Consider the following 20,552-nt stretch of genomic DNA (forward strand, 5'->3'; position numbering starts at 1 on the left):
GTCATGTATTGACTGGGACGCCAGCTGACGCATCTGAAAACAGGGTGTGTGGGTTACTAAGGTATACTCTGCACGGAATCTGACCCCTTCGCACTTGTGCCATGTGGTGCTGGGCTGCGGCCCTGCAAACGGCGTGTCCGGAAGTCGGGAAAAGGGACTTCCTTCTTCCATTTGCCTTCCTGCTCGTAGCAGCATTTCTTCGCCCTGGCAGCAGAGGTTAGTTCAGTTTCCAGCTTTTGCCACTCCCAGAATGAGCTGGGCATGGCCCCTGGTCCCTGCTTGTAACCAAGTCTCTTCTCTGTGTCCTCCTGGCCCAAGGGTGGAGGCTGCTTACCGGTTACGGTCTGCCTCTCGGCCTCCATACGCCCTTTGCCCTGACAGTTCTCCACTTCCTGTTTAACCAGATTCTCACACTAAATCATCTCTGTTTAAAAAAGTCTGTTGAGGTTTCCCATTTTCTGAATCCATCCTGACCGCCTGAGACCTTTGAAATCGACCTCGCGCATTTAGGATACCTGTATATATGCATTCAGTGATTGATCGGTCTAAATTTTGATTGTTCGGTAATTTGGATATTTCCATCTGCTTCAGTTTGTTGGCTGCTGTTTCCTAGGGCTGCTATAAGAAATTACCATAAACTGGTGACTTAAAATAGGAATTTATTCGTGCATGATTCTGGGGGCTAGGAGTCCGAAATCAAGGTGTCAACATGGCTGTGCTCTGAAGGCTTTAGGGAAGAACCACTCCTTGCCTTCTCCAAGCTTCTGGTAGTCACCAGCACTGCTTGGTTTTCCTTGGCTTGTACCTGCACGGCTCCTAATTCCTGTCCCTGTTGTCATGTGGTCTTTCTCTGCGTGTCTGTGTCTTTACGTGGCCTTATGTGATGATCCCTCATTGGATTTGGGACTCCCTCTAGTCCAACATGACCACATCGTAACTCGTCAGCCTGAAATTGGGGGACGCAATATATTTTTTTAAATATTGATTTATATTTTTTAAACCTTTTTTGATCTTTCACATTTACTTATTATTGAGAGACAGAGAGACATAGAGTGTGAGCAGGAGAGGGACAGAGAGAGGGGGAGACACAGAATCTGAAGCAGGCTCCAGGCTCTGAGCTGTCAGCACAGAGCCTCGAACTCAGGAGCCATGAAATTCATGACCTGAGCTGAAGTCAGCCTTAACCAACTCAGCCACCCGGGCTCCCTGAGAGAGAGGGAGGGAGGGAGAGAGGGAGGGAGAGAGAGAGAGAGAGAGAGGGAGGGAGGGAGAGAAAGAGAGGGAGAGAGCGAGCGAGCAGGGAAGGGGCAGAGAGAAAGGGAGACAGAGAATCCGAAGCAGGCTGCAGGCACAGAGCCGGACACGGGGCTCGAACTCACAAACTGCGAGGTCATGACCTGAGCCTAAGTCGGATCCTTAACCAACTGAGCTGCCCAGGCGCTCCTAATAGTGATTTATTTTTGAGAGCGAGAGAGAGCATGCAAGCAGGGGTGGGGCACAGGGGGTGGGGTAGAGGATCCAAGGTGGACTTCACACTGACAGCAGAGAGCCTGACCTCAGGCTTGAACTCACAAACCATGAGATCATGACCTGAGCCGAAGTTGGATGCTTAACCAACTGAGCGCCCAGGTGCCCCTGGGGGAGACAGTATTTAACCCAATATACTTACCTAGTGCTTTGTTAAAATAATGGCCATGGCCGTAGACATTAGCACGGGTGAAACAGATCATGGACTGCGTAACTAGCCCCGCATTTCGTTTGATATGCGACGCAATGACACTTAGGTAGGAAAGGTGGAACAGAAACACGGGAAGGGGTCGTTCACTGCCAGTTTCAGGAAGGAAGTGGCATCTGAGCTGAGTTGTAAAATGTAGGCCGAATTTGGAAGAGACTGCATTCCAAGCCAGGGATAGTCACTGAGCATTCCAGGTCTGCCCAAGTGCCACCTCTGATCAGCTCAGTGGATTGTTAGGCCTCACAGGGATTGGGGCAGAGGATGCCATGAGCAGTCAGCCACGTCAAGCAAGGGTGCTTTGGAGGCAGTTGTGACGTGAGTGTGACTTTCATGCCATTGGCGCGTCACCTAGACTGAGAGCATTAACGGGGGGATTCCCTGTTGTAAGCGACTGTTTAAAGGGAAGCATAGTCCTACAAATGAGGGTGCTCATATGTGTTGTTGGGTTCCATTTATGTGAACCATCCAGAAGAGACAGTGGTGTGGAGACAGAAGGGTATGGGCGCCGTGGGGAGAAGGGAGGTGGAAGACTGCCTAGTGGGTGTGGAAGTGTGCGGGGCTAGATGGCTGTGATGCTTACATAACTCAGAAGGTGCTAAATACCACTGCATTTTATGGCCTACGTCTGTTACCACAATTTAAAAACAAAATTGGGCAGGAAGTGTGCGTGGGCCTAGGTGCGGGACTGTGCCTGTAAGCCGGGAGGTCCGTGGGATGAAGGGGAAGCATGTTTGAGGTTCCCCTGCAGGTGTTGATCTGCTGAGCGCTGTTGATAAGGTAAACACGATGTCCTACTCGGCCAGGTGCTGTGCTGAGCTCCCTCTGTGGATTATCCCGCCTTTCCCTCCCTTTCGCCCAGGCTGCAGAAGGCCGGGCCCTTGTCCGAGGCCTTGCAACTACTGGAACGTGAAGCTGGGGTCTGAAACTGGGGTACCCGACTCCTAGGATGACTCCAGCCTGCTTTGCCCAAGACTGCCTCAGTTGTATCCTCACTGCCTCAGTTGTATCCTCCTCGTGCTGGAACCCCTTGGTCCAGGGTGTGCCCGTGGTTGGTTCCTGAGCCCAGACCAGGCTCCAAACCCTTGGTGCTCCTCTAGGCCCCTCCTAATTTGGGACACCCACCCTAGGACCTGTTGAGCACCGTCAGCGGTTTGCAATCCCTGATTTCATACCTCAGTATCTCAAAGAAATCCTTGTGGCTTTTCAAGACACATCATGTAATATTAATGAAAACACTGGGCCTTCTGTCTTGATTAATTTTTTATGAACAATAATACGTCTGATTAAACTGGCTGCTTTACTAGGGCTGCTGGTCCAGGGTGGGGCACACGGTGGTGCGGAGATGGTCTGGCGAGCTGGCTTGACCACAGGGCGCGCACGGTTTCTCTGGCAGAGCAGACGGTCCCCTGGGTCACTTGGGGCTGGTGCTGGCTGGAATGAGCTGAGCTGCTAATGCTTTGACAGCAACGGGAGGCCTGCAGCTCCCCCACACCTTCGCCTGAGGGCTGTGCCGGCCTGCGGGGTCTTCCCTGGTGGCCAGTAAGGCCAGAAAGTCTGTGGGGAGTGGCACATTTCACATCCGATCCTCCTTCCCGGTTTTGGGCCGGGGCCCCGCTACCCTGGGCTCCCGGTGTCAGAGTAGCTCTTAACGGTCCTGAGGTTCGCTGTGTAGGTGCCGTTTCCCAAACGAGGGAATCCGGCGCGTGCCCGCACCTCCCTCGGTTCCATGTCGGACAGGTGCACTCTCTCCCTGCGTGCCTGCTTTCTTTCCAGGGAAGCGGGCCAAGTGGTCCCGGGGCCCAGGCTGTGAGCTTTTCGGGTCTCTGACCTGCACGGAGCAGCGGAGGTCCTCCTAACGCCGCGAGCTTGTTCTTGGTTTTCCAGCTGAGCATCGAGCAGGCCCAGACGGTGGCAGAACAGGTGGAGATGAAGGCCAAGGTGGTACAGTCGGAGGTCAAAGCCGTGACTGCGCGGCACAAGAAGGCCCTGGAGGAACGGGAGTGTGAGCTGCTGTGGAAGGTAAGGGGAGCGCCTCCGCGGCCGTTGGGTTTTCCGTGAGCTGCAGGGAACCCGTGAGGATTTGAGCGTCTGCTCGCTTCCAGACCCCAGCTGGAAGCCGGGAGGTTCTCCACGAAGGTGGTTGGGTGTCCTCAAAAGGAGACCGAGAGAAGGGGGCACGGTCAAGAATGTTACGAAAGCAAGCAGGTGGGAAGCATCCTTGATTTTGGTGTCCTGCCTGGTTGTACCAACTGACCCCCCCGTTTCCCACTTGGGAGGGCGACACACGTGTGCCCGCTCTTTAGATGGACTCAGCTGGAAGGAGCCGTCTCCCCACCGAACTCTTCATGCCCACATTTTCTTCTCTGATCTTCCCTCTCCCCTCAGAAGAGGAGAGAATCTGTTGCCTGTGAATGGGTCTGAACTTCAAGGCAGTTCAGCTGTAATCACGGTCTCTTAATACATGAATGAGACCATACACGTTGCTGAGTAAAAAGGGTGCACTTAGGTGTGTGCGTGCTCGTTTTAATCATCTAAACTATGTGAAGGGACAGATGGGATCTCAGTTTCTGAAAGTGATCCTCACCAGTCACTATGCCCTAAAATGTTCTGGAAGGCTGCGTTGGAGTTGTGCATGGCATTTTCCATTCTGTTAGCTCACAGCCAATTGCTTTCTTGCCTCTGCTGGCTTCTCAGGAAATAGGACTCAGTTGCCTTTTGATGAGAAGTGAAGAATCCTTGGGTAGAAGAAGTCTCAAGATTTTATTCAGCACATATTTTGTGGAGGCACCTTTGCGGGCCTGACATGGTTTTCAGACACTCACGTGCCCCCATGCCCCCATGGTCTGCCAGGCTCATGCCACCCACGACTGTTAATTATAACTGAAAGGGGCCCGCTTTGTGCAACCTGAGAGCTCTCTGGGGAACTCTGCCACAAACTCGCTCTTCAGGATTTGCTGATGAAAAGGCCTTTGTGCGACGGAGTTTCTCTGCTCTGCGCATCTCACCTTAGGTACCCTCCCTCCTGTGAGGCCGACTCCTGCCCTCTCCCTAAAGGCAGTTCTCTTTCAGGGGGCTTGGAAAGCAAGTTTTTAGTCTTGGAGAAGCAAATTTGGAAGAAGGGTCAGTCTCTTTTTGCAATATACTTTGTTTCTACCTCATTTCTAAAAACTCATTCTCCGATAACCTCTGAAACAAGCTCCCTCGTTCGGAACACAGGTACCTAAGTCCCATTTGTCTTTACTTTTTATTATTATGCCTCGCCCTCCAAATTTTGTGGGAGTCCCACTGTCTTGTACTAATTACTGCCTTTCCGCCCCTCCCAGCAAAGCTTTCCTGCCTGTCTCTGCTCGGATACTTCTTTGTTATACAACATCTAATTTTCTTGCATCACGCATTACTGAAGGGATTTGAGTGCCAGGTGACCCGGTTTTGTGTATCTAGATGTTTTTTCATGCCTGTGGCTTACACATTTCCAGGGGATTCGGCTACCTTGTGGGATTAGCTGCAGCCACCTCGTTGAGAGATCCAAACCAAAGGCCAGAGGTTTGGCCCAGCGCAAAAACAAAGGAGAAAGCTGCTCTTTGATCTGTCCCCACACGTGTCCTGCTCCCAGAGCCGACAGATGGAAAATCATGAATGGGTCAAAAATCACATCATTGCCCCCACCAAGGGAAGATCGGACTGAAATCCAGGCCCCCCCAGCAGGAGACCCTTATTCTGAAATAGTCTTTCTGTGGTATTGTCATCAGCAGAGCTCTCAGAAGTCGTGATTCTGTCTGCAAAATGGCACGAATCAGCTGGGTGGCACCTTTATTCCCATCACAGGGAAAATCACTTTAAATTGGAGGACTTTTACTGATCTGATGCAGAAACTTGGAGAAGTGGCTCTCTTTCATTGGTCAGAGTGAACCTCACGCTCCCAAGTAGAGTGGCTTGAGACCCTCAGAAGCAGGGATTATTTGGGGCAGGTCTGATTTCAGGTTTGTAGATCGCAGCAATTTAGATTTAAAGGGCTCCTTTGGAAATACAGGCCAGTGGTTTCCAAAGACTGATCTCCAAATCTGGAGTGCGTGGGGCCTTTCTGTGGAGGCAGAAAACCGTGGAGACGGGATGTGTGGCCGGGCAAGGGGGTACAGGCTGTAATCTTGAATTAGGTTCTCAACAAATCCCTTCACTCCCTCCACATACAGTCCTTCTTCCTCTCAGGGGCGGGGGCCGTAGAGAGAGGGAGAAATCTTTGAAGAGATTGCAGGCTCTGTGGCTGCACTGAAAATTCAGCCCTTCGGGAGTGCAAGACTGGCCTTGTGTCCACTGGGAGGTCCTGCTGCTGAGGACAAAGACCTTCCACTCTGTTGGTCATTATGCACCCCCAGTGCCTGGCACAAAGCAGGTGCTCCGTAAGCATTTGTTTTGTGGCTCTTCTTCGCTTTTGATTTTGATTTTATTATTCCAGGAATAATGAGAGAACTCCATATGTCCTTTTCCCAGATTTACTGATCATTTTACATTTTGACCCGTTCTCGCCATTCTACGCGTGCACTCTGTCTGTGCTTCGAGCGAGAGTCAGTTGGCACGTTGTGGACAGGATGCCTCTTTACCCTCAAACGCTTCTGTGTTTATTTCCTCTGAGCAAGGGCATTCTCTTACGTCATCGCAGTTACTCAAATTCAGGAAGTTCAGCCCTGGAACCATGCTAGTATCTGACCCCTCGGTCCCTGCTCTGTGTGCGGCAGCCCTGTTCTGTGGGGTCTTTTCGTTTTTGCTTGAGAGAGAGAGCACACGGGTGGAGGAGGGGTGGAGGGAGCCGGGCGGGACAGGGGAAGGGAGCGAGGATCTCGAGCAGGCTCCATGCCTAGCCTGATCCCTCAAGTCCCAGCTTGGTCCCACGACCCCTGAGATCACGGCCTGAGCCAAAATCGAGAGTCGGATGTTTAAGGGACTAAGCCACCCGGGTGCCCCCCCCCCCCCACCCCCCGGTCCAGGATCCTGCACTGCAAGCCATAGTCCCGTTTTCAGTCCTCTCTCGTGATCTGGGACGGTTCCTCGGCCTCCCTCCGTCCTGGGAGTGTGGCCGTTTCTGAAGAGCACAGGCCGGCCGTCCTCGTGCGGCCGCGCGAGGTGTGGGTCTGAGTGACCGGTGCCGGGCCGTGCGTCACTCCCTTGCCTGCCTCAAAGCCTCCGTGCTCTGTCCCTGCAGGTGGAGAAGATCCGCCAGGTGAAAGCCAAGTCCCTGTACCTGCAGGTGGAGAAGCTGCGACAGAGCCTCAACAAGCTGGAGAGCACCATCAGCGCTGTGCAGCAGGTCCTGGAGGAGGGGCGGGCGCTGGACGTCCTGCTGGCCCGGGACCGCATGCTGGCCCAGGTGCAGGAGCTGAAGACCGTCCGCGGCTTCCTGCAGCCCCAGGAGGACGACCGGGTCATGTTCACGCCCCCGGACCAGGCCCTGTACCTGGCCATCAAGTCCTTCGGCTTCGTCAGCAGCGGGGCCTTCGCGCCGCTCACCAAGGCCACGGGCGACGGCCTCAAGAGGGCGCTCCAGGGCAAGGTGGCCTCCTTCACCGTCGTCGGCTACGACCACGACGGGGAGCCTCGCCTCTCGGGGGGCGACCTGATGTCGGCGGTGGTCCTGGGCCCCGACGGCAACCTGTTCGGTGCCGAGGTGAGCGACCAGCAGAACGGGACGTACGTGGTGAGCTACCGGCCGCAGCTGGAGGGCGAGCACCTCGTGTCGGTCACCATGTGCAACCAGCACATCGAGAACAGCCCCTTCAAGGTGGTGGTCAAGTCGGGCCGCAGCTACGTGGGCATCGGGCTCCCGGGCCTGAGCTTCGGCAGCGAGGGCGACGGCGACGGCAAGCTGTGCCGCCCCTGGGGCGTGAGCGTGGACAAGGAGGGCTACATCGTCGTGGCCGACCGCAGCAACAACCGCATCCAGGTGTTCAAGCCGTGCGGGGCCTTCCACCACAAGTTCGGCACCCTGGGCTCCCGGCCCGGGCAGTTCGACCGGCCGGCCGGCGTGGCCTGCGACGCCTCCCGCAGGATCGTGGTGGCCGACAAGGACAATCATCGCATTCAGGTCTTCACGTTCGAGGGCCAGTTCCTGCTCAAGTTCGGCGAGAAGGGAACCAAAAACGGGCAGTTCAACTACCCTTGGGACGTGGCGGTGAACGCGGAGGGCAAGATCCTGGTCTCGGACACCCGGAACCACCGCATCCAGCTGTTCGGGCCCGACGGCGTCTTCCTGAATAAGTACGGCTTCGAGGGGGCTCTCTGGAAGCACTTTGACTCCCCCCGGGGCGTGGCCTTCAACCACGAGGGCCACTTGGTGGTGACCGACTTCAACAACCACCGGCTCCTGGTCATCCACCCCGACTGCCAGTCCGCGCGCTTCCTGGGCTCCGAGGGAACTGGCAACGGGCAGTTCCTGCGCCCGCAGGGTGTGGCCGTGGACCAGGAGGGGCGCATCATCGTGGCCGACTCCAGGAACCACCGGGTGCAGATGTTCGAGTCCAACGGCAGCTTCCTGTGCAAGTTTGGCGCCCAGGGCAGCGGCTTCGGGCAGATGGACCGCCCCTCCGGCATCGCCGTCACCCCCGACGGGATGATCGTGGTGGTGGACTTCGGCAACAATCGGATCCTCATCTTCTGATCCCGCTCTCTGGGCTTCTGTGTTGGGGTGCGCGCGTCTCCCTCTGTCTCCGTTGGAATTTCAAAGAAGAAACAGTCTCAGGGAAATTTCTTTTTTTCTTTTGTTGAAAGAGAACAAGAAGAGTACAACATTGCTTAAGTCCTACCTCATCTTTATTTTTTTTACAGATGAATGTACTTCTCTTTTCTGCAGGGATTGAGCCTGTGACGTGATAATTTCTATCTACCTCATGAATCTTTGCATTTCCTTCCCCAGCAGGCCCTCTGCCCTCCTCCCCACCCTCACTCAGTGGAGTTCACGTTTCCCTCTGACCCTCCGTGGGGCGTGATATGCACAAGCCTGGCGTCTCTGTGGCTGGGTGGGGGGCACTGGATGTGTGTGGTGGGGGTGTATTCTGTAGATTGAGCCAAGGAAACATGAAAAAACTAAGTAAAAAAAAAAAAAGAAAAACTATAAAACGTGGAAAAATAAGATTTAAAAACGCTTAATTATAGAGTATTTGTGTTCTGGAGAATACTGTGTTTTGGGGATTAGATTGTGTTGTGTGATCTTGATCTTTTTGGGGAACTTTTTTTGGATTTTTTGTTGTTTTTTTTAAATGCTGCAACAGAGAACTTTTCTGTGTTCTCCTTTTATACCTCAGTGTGTTTATCATCCTGTTCAGCATCTTTTCTTATTCCTAGAAAATGTGGCTGTGTCTGTGGCTTGCTAGCCAAGAAAAGCAGACTGTCGTATTCATATTTTAGGATATGTGATCCTTGTTTCCTTTAAGGGACGTTGGGTACACCTGCGTGTTTGTGGGTCCGAGTCATCTTACACCAGAATAGTAAAGCTGCGGGTGACATACCACCACCCGAAGAAACTTTTCTTCTCACGCTTTGGTTTCTAAAAAATAGATGTAGCTTAGGATTTTGGATTAAAAGTATTCTCAAAAATTAAGTACTCTTAGTTTGCTGTTGGTTATCAAGTTCAGTGGAAGGAAGAAGAAAATCAACCCCGTTCTCAGAAAAGAGGGTATCCGGCCTGCCGGACCGGCTGGCTTGTGTGCGGGCGGGCAGGCGAGTGCCGAGGTAGTCCACGTAGAGCATGAGAAAGAAACAGGCTACCCCGGCACTCTGAGGGAGGGTGGAGGTCAGTCCCCGACCGCGGCTTGAATGTCGTTCTGTTAATGCTAGGTGTTTCTTTTCCTAAGAAGAGTAGGCAAAGAAACGACCTTTTACTTTAGAAGCACAATTTTTTTCCTGCTTTGGAAGTTCAGGGAAATAGAATGTTTGAAAGTCAGACGGGAACAGCTCACCCCCGCACCCTCTGCCCGGGTCGCTTTTGCAGAGCGGTCTGCTTCCGAGCCACGCAGTAGGACCTCGTGGTTCACGTGGATTTTTTTTTTTCCCCCCAAAGGCCTTTGAATGTAAAGGATTTGTAAACCAAATTGCCCCAACCCAACATGTAGGATGTAATGCCTTTTGTGAAACCTCTCTCTCGGTACCAAAGAATGAACACTTAAGCCAGGCTCCCGCTGCAGAACTGTGGGATGGCGTCCGTCACTTTACAGGGTTGGATTGTGGTCAGCCGGACTCGGGTACAGAGCCTTGTGCGTCTGGGCATTATCTGTCTTTCAGGTGGGAAGTAGGTACAGCTGACGTTCTGCTGGTGAGGACCTACGTGGGCCCCTGCATTCCCCCAAATACTGAGTAGGAACCGAATTCCAGAGTGGCGCACCTCGGGAGGAAGAGGTGGTCTCTGACGATGGGCTTACGGGGACACCTCTTGTCGAAACAGAAGGACTGACGGGTCAGTGTCTGTCCCTGTATGTACGAGAAAATTACCCTTGCAATATGGACGTAGTTCTAAACGAACAGGAAGAGCTAACATGTGCAGAAATGTGTTTTCTTCCTCCCGGAGGAAGAAAGGGTGCCGGGGGCAGCGTAGCGAGCCAATCATTGGTCTCCTGGACATGTGCCACTTTCAGGGGACCCTAGGTCTTCCCCGTCGCGTTAGAGCAGGGTTTCTGAATGACCAATGTGGGGAAAAACTCATGAAGGAGAACCGCATGCAATAAAGGATCCAAAAATTGGAAAGTAGCTTCCAACTGCTACCTCCCGGCTGCTGTGTTTCAGGGGGAGGAGGCGTCAGGAAATCCTGTTTTGGAAAACCGCCTTTTACTGAAGCATTTGGTATTGAGTCCTTCCCTAGTTCCTATTCAGTTGCCTCTTATTTGCCCCTAGGTTCTAAGTTCTTTGGTAAAGGTTTGTATAATTAAACATTTTTGTTTTTTATTTTGGAATAACTCGGTGCTGACCTTCCTCCCTTTGCCCTCTCCCCCCAGCCACCCAACAAACCACCCTTTAAACACCAAAGACAACTGGTTTTAAATGCTTACGAAACTTTATTTTGAAGAAATGGGTCTTGGAAATTCTTAGAAATGTTCTCGGAAACCTGGGATGAGTTACTTCAGGTAGTCACTACCTTTGAGTCTCCCATCTGTGTTCTGATCTGCCCTTCCCGGGGCCCCCGTAAGTGGGGGGCTCGCGGGACCCGAGTGAGAACTTCTCTTGGTGAGTGGCGGTAACGTGAAACTGCTAAGTTAGCATTTCTCTGTGGATTTGGTTGTAAAGCCAGGGTTTCCACACGGGACCGAAATGATCGGGTCTTAGTTAATAGACTGACCAGTTTGCAGGCTCAAAGCTCGTAGGTCCCCCCTCCGGAATCAGCGTGGAGGTACGAGGTGCTGCCTCTTGCCCTCGGGGGCGGGACACCTCCTTACCTTCCTGCACCCCGAACTGGGCGTCGCTGCCATTTGAGAAGCATGGTCACACTTGGGAAGCTTTTGTTTCTGAAACACTGGCCGTCTGTGGCTGCCCATGATTGACTCCTGACCCACAGGGATCGGTGCGAAGCACTTTGGAGTGTGTTTGTTGTACAAGGTGGAATGCTCCAAATCAAAGAGCGAGGAGAAGAGCCAACATTTGGGACTCTGGTGTGAGTGAGGCCGCTCAAAAGAAGGGTTTTTAACTGGATGTCTCCTGCCCGTTTATGAGGTGATGCTAGGGTAGGTAGGAATTGGGTCGAGGAGAGGAGTCTTGAACTTGAACATGGTGAAAAGATAAGGTCGTGGGTGCTGCGAAGGAGGAAGGAGTATAAACTGTTTCTAATGAGTAAATGTGCTGTTCAGACAATAATCCCCGTGTTTGTCTGATCTGGTCAGGTGGCAGGGTGGCATGGGGCGCAAGGTCGGTTTATGCTTGGACAAGATCCCAATTGCATTTGGGTATGTAAGTTTGGGTATCGAGATGGCTAAATAAACCGTGGATAAAAACCACTTTTGGTTGACAGAGTTGACATTTCAGAAGTGTTAGTCTTTAAAAAAAAAAAAAAAAAAAAAGTCTTCTCTCTGTAAACTTGGTCACGAGAAGCAGTGCTGTCTGGGAAACCTGTGCTCTAGTGTGGCCGGCAGGTGGCAGGTGATTTCGCCGGAGCCCGTGGTCCCCGGTGGTCCCCAAGTGCACGCGAGCTCCTTGATTGACGGATGCCCTTAAGTCTAACTTATTTGGGGAAACACCTACAAGGGTACCATAAACAATCTAAATTGTGTGTTGGGCCAAAAGAGTCGCCAGATTTGAGGCACTTTGATGGAGTTCTAAGAGAATGGCTTGAGATCGGCTCGTCCGGTTTTGTTCTAGTTAAGCCAAAGCTTAATGATTTCAGGAGGGAAGTCTTTTTAGGCTTGAAGCAGCAGAATACTGTTTGTGTATGTGTTGTCTTCCCTTTTGGAAGATTCTACAATTGTTGCGTTCTGGTAGATAGCGAAAGATACGCCAAAGTTCTACGCTTGCTTTTCTGTTTCAAAACAAAAATCCAGTGGTGCCAAAAAGTACTTAGGGTATTTATTGAAAACATCACTCTCCTTGATTTTCCCACAGTCTGGGGCTGTATAAAAGTCAAACGCTTGTGCTCCGTGTGAGGATGCCCTAAAGCCAGGCCCTCCTGGAACTCGAGCTCTCTCTGGCTTCCTGCAGGCCAACGGCACGGGACGCACATCCCCTTCCACACCACACCATTTGCTCGTGTTTAGTTTCTACCTCACTGTTGGCGAAAGTCATCTACCTCATGTTCGCATCTAACGGGTCTCTGAAAGGCATAGTATTAGTCCCTGGGAGGGTGGGGGGAGGGGGAGGCGGTGGGAAGCTGCCTCTGGAAGAAAACGTTTTTCTGAATCCAGAACTGATTTCTCCCAGGAGAAACGTTTGATTGACCTTGAAAAAGAAACTTTGAACCCAGATATTCCCGTGCTCAGGCCAACGTAGTCCTCAATCCCAAGTATTACTTACGATCTGGCCTCTCCACCCCAGTAGAAAGTACGCACGCCATCACCTGGTCGCTCAGTATTACGAAGCTACTGGTCCGCCTGACCTGTGTGAGAACCTAACTGCAAATAAAGACCTTTAGGTCTCTTTCTCTCTTCAAGAGAAAACTATTTTATCTCTAGTTTGAATGTCTGCAAATGGACCCTTTTAGGAGCAGTTCTAAGGATCTAGTTGTTGCAAACCTCAAATGTTCGAAGGGAACGGGAATCCTTTAGCCTTCATGAGTGTATGTGTACCTTTTCTGGACCCAGCAGGGTGTTCATCACCATGACCTTGCGGCGGCCACTGCTTTACTGAACAGTGACTGGGTGAAGTGTGTGTTGCTCTTTTGTTTTGTGTCTAATTGTTTTTTTTCCCTACCAAAGGTAACATGTTGACGGGTTGTTCTTTCCTTTGTTCTTTTTTTTGTTTATTAAATACTTGATGAAGTCGAAGCACACTACCATGATATGCTGTGTTGTGTCTCCACCTCTCTCCTGCCCCTAGTCCATTTGTGTTTTGGTTGGAAGAGAGGGTCCTAAGACCACTGTGATTGCTACGAATTGGGTTTAAAAATGTCATGGTGAAGAAATACCTCAGTGATGTCTGTTTTTAAAACCGATCTTACGGGTTCACAAGCCAGCCTGGTGGGATGTTTTCCATCATCACTTAACCAGTAATGGTTCTAAAAGTTTTGTGTATCCACACGGTCTTAGACCTCCTTTTAATGATTGTATTAACTCCCAAGCTCAGGTAGTATTTTCCTTAAGGCTCTGTCTCGGAGCACACTGACTGAATGTTAACGTGTGTAGCAAAGCGTTTACTTTCTTTAAATAACCGGCTCTGTCTCAGTCCTTTATGTGTCTAGCAGTCTGTGTAGTTGGTTTTCTTCAGAGGAAGGTTTTTCACGTTTCTGGGATGTTCTTGTTTCTAGGGTGGTAAGGTTGCTTTCCTCCCCCCGGCCCCCCATTCTTTTCCCTTAAAATCAATGCAGGTGAGAGGGTGGGCGGTGGGTACGGGACGTTGCTTTTAAACTAGCATGTTAGTTATAATTGGGTGGGTGGGAGGGTAGTGTTGTTTTTTTTTTTTAATGAATCTTGCTTAATACTGTCCATTAGCTGTCATGCCCAGTCAGCAAAATAAGTGTAGAACACGTGACTTTTTTTTTTTTTTTTTTTTTTTTTTTTTGGTTTTGTTTTGGTTTTTTGTGAAAAAGGTTGAATGCGGAATTGGAGACATTAATATGGGCGTGTTGCCAGATGTTAGAATGACTAAGTTAAAACCTTTTGATTTTTTTTTCTTTTAATTTGTCCAAGGCAGACCTGATGAAAGGAATATTCCCCACCAGAAACCATCCTGCAAGCCTGTCTGGGGTGCTGCCTTTTGACACTTTCTTGAACGGGCGTGACAGGGGTGCTGCAGAACCCGTCAATTAAGTGAAGCGTGGGGAAGCCAAGGTTTCCCCCCAAACCTTTAAAGTGGGTTTTTGTTTGGGGTGGGTTTTTCCACCCTCTGAATTTTTACTTGTAAATCCTAGATGCTATCCTGCAGGCTGCAGGCATGACAGGCAATGAGCAGGCGAAGAGCCAATGGGAAAGTGTTCGAAACTCGTGTGTTAGCTAACAAGGCTTCTGAATGTATCGCTGTGGTCCACAGAGAAGGCTGGAGAAGGTAGCAAGGAGATGCTGTATCAGCTACTACAGCCTTAAAACAAAGTTGGTGTCTCTTTGGACTTTAAAATTGTTCCTATGCAGCTTATTTTATTTTTGTTGAATCAAATAAACAAGAGGGTTTTTCCATGGAAACCTGTGTCTGTGTGATCTTTGCATCCAGAATAAATAAATAAGGGGGTGTGGGGGTGTGGCGCTCCACAGAAAGGAAATCTGTGAGGAGAGTGGCCCAGAGTTGCAGTCTGGCCAGATTGGGTCCACGCAGGGATTTCAAAAGGGTGGATCCTAGCTTTTTTTTTTTTTTTTTTTTTAAAGGGAATGTGAGGTAGCCCAGATGTTTTCACAGCTGGACTTCTGCGTTCTGGGGGATTTGGGGTCTGGGAGCCCCAGGTCTGCCTTCTCAAGAGCTGAGGAGCAGACATCCCTATAGAGGGACAAGGGTTTTTTTCCCAGTGACCACAGTTCCCCTTGTCCCCACACATGCCACTGCCCTGAGGGAGGGGGCGGCCTCCTCAGCCTGGGATGATGGGAACCAACTCTGGGGGCTAAGCTTCGCCCTGAGAAAAAAGTGAGCAGCTCGCTCGAGTGGCCCGTCATCGGCAGAGGACCAGAGACCCCAGGTGGCCAGAGACTTGTTGAGCTCAGTGTGTTTACGGCTCCCTTGGAACTAAGTGCTCCCCAACTTGACTCACCCGTTCAGTGTCTCTCCCCAAACAGCCCAGGTTTGGCCTTCGGATGGAGTTGAGCAGTGCGCTGTGATCGTCCGCGTTCCTCAGGACTCCTGTCCTGTGTCCCTTTCCCGCCGTGGGAGAGTTCAGAGGCCCCGCTGCGGCTGGGTCTTCCCCTTGTTCGAGTGCCTGCCATAGGGAACCTCTGCCCTTCCCTTCACTGGACCTCATGTTAGCAGTGGCCATTGGAAGGTTTTTTTGCCGGTGGCTCAGTCGGTCGAGTGTCCGACTTCGGCTCTGGTCACGATATCACGGTTCGTGAGTCGGGCTCCGCGTCACGCTCTGCTGTCGGCTCAGAGCCAACTTCAGACCCTCGGTTCCCCCTACCCTGCCCTCTGCCCTTCCCCCACTCACTCTTGCTCTGTCTCAGAAATAAACATTTAAAAATATACAAGAGTGGGGGGTTTTGCCCCAGCGATCCCATCTTCAAAACTGACACCTCCCGAGTAGCAGCTTTCCTGAAGACTCCGGATGGAAATAGGATGTCGTGGAGCCTGAGTCCCAGCCCCTCGTCTCCATTTCCTTCTCCAGGTCCCTCACTTCTATCCTTTTACCTCTAGCCAAACACAGTGGGAGACGCTCTTCAAATGTAAAAAGTTGGATGGGTGCGCTTTTTTTTTTTTTTTTTAAAGGAAAGGAATCTCCTTAATCCTCTGGAGGATCTAGGAAAAGTTGCTGATAAAATGAGGCAGGACCCATCTCTGCGGGGAGTGCCGAGAAGGAAAGCGCTAGAACAAATCACCTTCCCTTTAGCCCCCCCATGGCCTTCCGTCTCTTCCACTGAGTGAGGTGAGCTGGAGGGACCCAAACCTGAGGGTGACTGTGCTCCTTTGCAGGCAGCTGGCCACTGAGGCTGCCCTTCTGGAATGTTAGCAGCCAGTTTACCATACCACATAGGAAGTCGCTGGAACCCGCATTCGTTGCCGATGAGATGGTAAAGTGCTACAAACACTCTGGGACACACCTGGCGGTTCTGGGTGTTGAGCAGGACCCCTCGTGGGTGTACGTCCGAGATGAGACCCGTCCACACAAAAACCAGGACGTGTGTGTTTATCGTCACGCGGTTCACGGTAGCCGGAAAGTGGAAACAAGCCAAATGTGTCTCAATGACTGCGTCCACAAAATGCGTATTCTTACGACGGACTCTTATTCAGCCGTAGACAAGAATGAGGTACTGGTACACGTCATTTTGTGGGTGAGCCTTGGAGATGTGACAGAAGCCAGCTGGACAGCGTTTCCCCTACACGAACCAGCCAAAGTAGGCACCTTACAGAGACAAAGCAGGTTTCCAGTTGCTGGGTGCTGGGAGTTTGGGGGGAATTGGCAGTGACTGCTGTGGGTTTGTTTTTGTGAGACACTTATTAAAAAAGATTTTTAACCTTTTGTCTTTTTTTTAAGGTTTTATTTATTTTCGAGAGAGCCCGTGTGGGGGAAGGACAGGGGGGTGGACAGGATCCGAAGTGGCCTCCACGCCGGATAGCGAGCTCGAACAATGAGCCGCAAGATAACGACGTGAGCCCGTCAGACACGGATGGGCTGAGCCACCCAGCCGCCCCTTAAAGCTTTTATTTTTAAGTAATCTCTACACCCAACGTGGGGCTCGAGCCCACGATCCCGCGATCAAAAGTCGCATGCTCTACTGAATGAGCCAGCCAGATGCCCATGTAAAACATTTTTAAATGAGCCCAAGGTACAGAGACTTCCTATATCCCCCGCGTACACAGCCTTCCTATATCATCGACATCCTCCTGGGGTTTCTTTTGGGGGTGATGGAAACGGTCCGGAATTAGGTAATCATGATGGTTCTCTAACAAAGTAGGTGACTTTTATGATCCATGAATCTTCACATGAAAAGGCACAGGTAACCGGTAGAGAAGGCAATATGTGTGACTACGTTAAAAACCTCCGTTAAATGAAAAGTTCGGATCGCCTTTCCTGGCCTCCTTGTGTTGACAGTCCTGTGTGGATACTTCTGCCCCGCAGGCTGTGGGCTGCAGTCACGGACGCGGTGCCACCTGCTGGCTAAAGTTATTTCATTGCAGGACTCTGGCCCCTCTCCCGTGGCCACGGGCAATACTGTGCCGAAAGGCAGCCTGAATCCGGGAGTGAGGCCGACCCAGGGTAGCACACCCAGCCAACCAGCCGGTACTTACGACCGAAGTCTGTACAGTCGTTTTTTTAAATGTTTAAGAAACCTGCCCGGTGAACAGTATCAAAAAGTGAAAGAAAAAGAGGGGCCTCGGGGAGGGTGTGACAAACCAAAGAACTGATACCCAGCGGAAAGAACTACAAATCAATAAGGGAACTAGCCTGGTTTTTATTTTTTATCATTTTTTTAAAGTCTTATCGAGGCATTCTCTACACCCGGCATGGGCCTCAAACTCACGAGACCCCCAAGATCCAGAGTCGCATACTCTTCAACTGAGCCAGCCGGGTGCCCCAACATAACCTCCTTTTTACAAGCCGATGAAGGATGTGGCTAAATAATTTACAGCGCTCAACTCTACCAGGAGTCCGGGAAATACCGGCTCGAGCAGCAATAAGGTACGATTGTATGCCCTTCGACTTGATAAAAACGTAAGTCCATTTAGAGCAAGTGTTGGTTAGAAATCGGAGCTGCCCACGGCTGGTGGGAGTATAGCCCCTTCCCAGCGGAATTTGTCAGTATCTTCCAAAGCTGGAGATCGGGGGGGTACACTTAGGTCCGGCAGTCTCACCTTCAGGAATCCGCTGTGGAGAGATTCTAGCACATCGGGACATACAGAGTGACCCTGTTGCTCGGAGGAGGTCACCCCAAGTGTCTTGTCAATGGTGGGAGACAAGAGTACATTTCGTCTGTCTACTCAATGGAAGTCACAATGAGTGACTGGGAGCCGTGTCGATGCATCTGAAAATCATAATATTGAGTGAAAAGAGCAAATTCCAGAACGACTGGACAGTGTGCCTTTTACGTAATTGAAGAAAAGCACAAAACAGGGCTAGGTATTTGTTACAAATTTTTGTTCGGGGAGCATTAAGCGCCTCGGCGGGCTGCAGGTTGGATTTTTTGCTAGTTTTTCTCAAAACTCACAGAAATGTGCACGAAAAACAGTTGCATTTGTTGGGTGTATTAAATGCTAGTACGTGGCACCGTCGTCTAGGAGACATCAAATTCCTTTCTAAGCAAGCAAAAGCGTAGCACTACACGTTCGGGGAGAAAGAGTTGTCACAGGGAAGCAAAAACCAAACTTTTCAACGTGTCCGAGGAAAAGGGCGTGAAGGAGGGGTGAGGAGGGGTAAGTGCTTAGGTCTCTCGTGGAAGGGAAATCTCTTGAAGCCCTTCACCCCCACTTTGTACCACTCTATTCTTTCTAGAAAAGCAAAGTTCTGTCATCGTTCCTGTCTGTCTGTCTTCTGCTGTCGTGTTTCACAAAGTCAGAATCTTTCAGTTGAACTGAAAGTGATTCCTAGAAGTAGGCGGGCTCAGTGAGTTTCAACCTTCCTTACTATGAGCTTTGTTACTGTTCCAGCTCCTCGGTCCTCCTGGGCCTTTCCTTCCTTTCATACTTCTTTCGGCTTGATTAAAGATTTTGAAAAGTATTCTGCTTTGTCCCATTACCTCTGAAACTATACATTCCCTTTCTTCCTCCTGTAGTGGCCACTCGTGACAAACTTGTGGAGGCTGAACCCGGTTCAACTCGCAAGGATCCAAGATGATGAGTACAATGGATGTAAAAGTGAATGTGGACAAAGGGAAAAGGAGTCACAACTAATTATAACTTTTAAAATGTGGACGAATACCACAGGTATCACAAAATTAAAGGGAGGGGCGCCTGGGTGGCTCAATTGGTTGAGCGTCCGACTTCCGCTCAGGTCCTGATCTCACTGTTCGTGAGCTCAAGTCCCACGTCAGGCCCTGTGCTGTCAGTGCACAGCCCGCTTCAGAGCCTCCGTCTCCCTCTCTCTCTGCCCCTGCCCTGCGCGTGCGCGCTCTCTCTCTCTCTCTCTCAAAAATAAGCATTTAAAAAACAAAACAAAACAAAATTTAATGAAAACATTTATTATTAACTGCCAACACATCTCTGTAATACTTTCCCCCCATACATTTTTGTCTCCAGACCCTTTAACTGCCTCTTCGTAGGGCAACGATATTTTATAATCTAATGTATGAGATTATGAATATTATTCAGAGGGAAAAGAAAAACCCTCTGGAAGGATTGATTTAAATTTTATTTTTGATTACTGGTCATTTAGGGACATTTCTTTCAGCTTCATCGCTCATTGTCGTGACTGCCTCCTGTCCCTTGTTCAGTGTGTTTGGGGTGCTGAGGGGAGAGAGACAGACCCCGAGGGAACACGGGCACGCAAGCCTAGGTCCCCCTGCTCCTGGGATCCCTTGTCTGGCTGCACCCTCCCTACCTGGTCGTGGATGAGGGTCAATAACTCAAAGGCGGTCTTTGAGGGGGAAGATGCGGTCCACGCATCCTGCGGTCAGATGCGTGCCATGCTCGCTCAGTGAGACCCGACGCGGGGTGTTGGTGGCTGAATAGAAACAGCGCTGGCCGACCTGGGCCTGCCTGCGGCTTCAGGACCACCATGCCGAGGCCGAGTTCCTTCTCGAAGGAGACAGAAGACAGACCTCATTAGCTTCGTGCCGGAACTGCTGAAACTGCCCCTGGGAAATTATCAGTTTGTTTGTTTGTCTGTTTGGTTTCCTTCCTTCCTTCCTTCCTTCCTTCCTTCCTTCCTTCCTTCCTTCCTTCCTTCCTTCCTTCCTTCCTTCCTTCCTTCCTTCTCTCCCTCCCTCCCTTTCTCTCTGATAGACCTCATTAGCTTCGTGGTCAAACTGCCTCTGGTAAATTATCAGCTCTTTCTTTCTTTCTTTCTTTCTTTCTTTCTTTCTTTCTTTCTTTCTTTCTTTCTCTCTCTCTCTCTCTCTCCCCCCCTCCCTCCCCCTCACTCTTTCTTTCCTTTCTTTCTTTTCTCCTTCCTCCCTTCCTTCCTTCCTCCCTCCCTCTCTCTTTCTCTCTCTCTTTTTAAAACTTTTTTTTTTTTCGTTTATTTATTTTTGAGAGAGAGCGGGAGACTCTCTGAGGATCTGCGCTGACAGCCTAGAGCCCGACGCGGGGCTCAAACGCACCTACCGTGAGATCATAACCCAAGCTGAAGTTGGAAGCTTAACTGACGGGAACCACCCAGGCGCCCCTCTTTCTTTCTTTTTGAAAGATCTCATTAGCTTCGTGGTCAAACTGCCTCTGGTAAATTATCAGTTTTTTCTTTCTTCCTTCCTCCCTCCCTTCTTTCATTCTTCCTTCTTTAGTGAGTTCTATGCCCAGTGTGGGGCTTGAACTCACCACCCTGAGATTAAGAGTTGGATGCTTTACTGAGCCAGTCAGGCGCTCCAGCTGGTATCTTTTTAAGTACTGATTCTGCCTCATTCCCTCTTCT

General features: G+C 50.8%; 1 protein-coding gene across 1 annotated transcript in view; it reads left to right on the forward strand.

The window, feature by feature from the left end:
- Window positions 1–12,533, forward strand: part of TRIM71 (tripartite motif containing 71) — a 66,496-nt gene extending 53,963 nt beyond the window's left edge. Inside the window, exons 3-4 of the mRNA XM_042956503.1 lie at window positions 3,620–3,754; window positions 6,933–12,533. Of these exons, the coding sequence (XP_042812437.1) occupies window positions 3,620–3,754; window positions 6,933–8,384 (1,587 nt within the window). The 3' untranslated portion in view covers window positions 8,385–12,533. The remainder of the gene's footprint in view (window positions 1–3,619; window positions 3,755–6,932) is intronic.
- Window positions 12,534–20,552: the final 8,019 nt, after the last annotated feature.

The sequence above is a fragment of the Panthera tigris genome, chromosome C2 (assembly GCF_018350195.1).
Source record: "Panthera tigris isolate Pti1 chromosome C2, P.tigris_Pti1_mat1.1, whole genome shotgun sequence".
Taxonomy (NCBI): domain Eukaryota; kingdom Metazoa; phylum Chordata; class Mammalia; order Carnivora; family Felidae; genus Panthera; species Panthera tigris.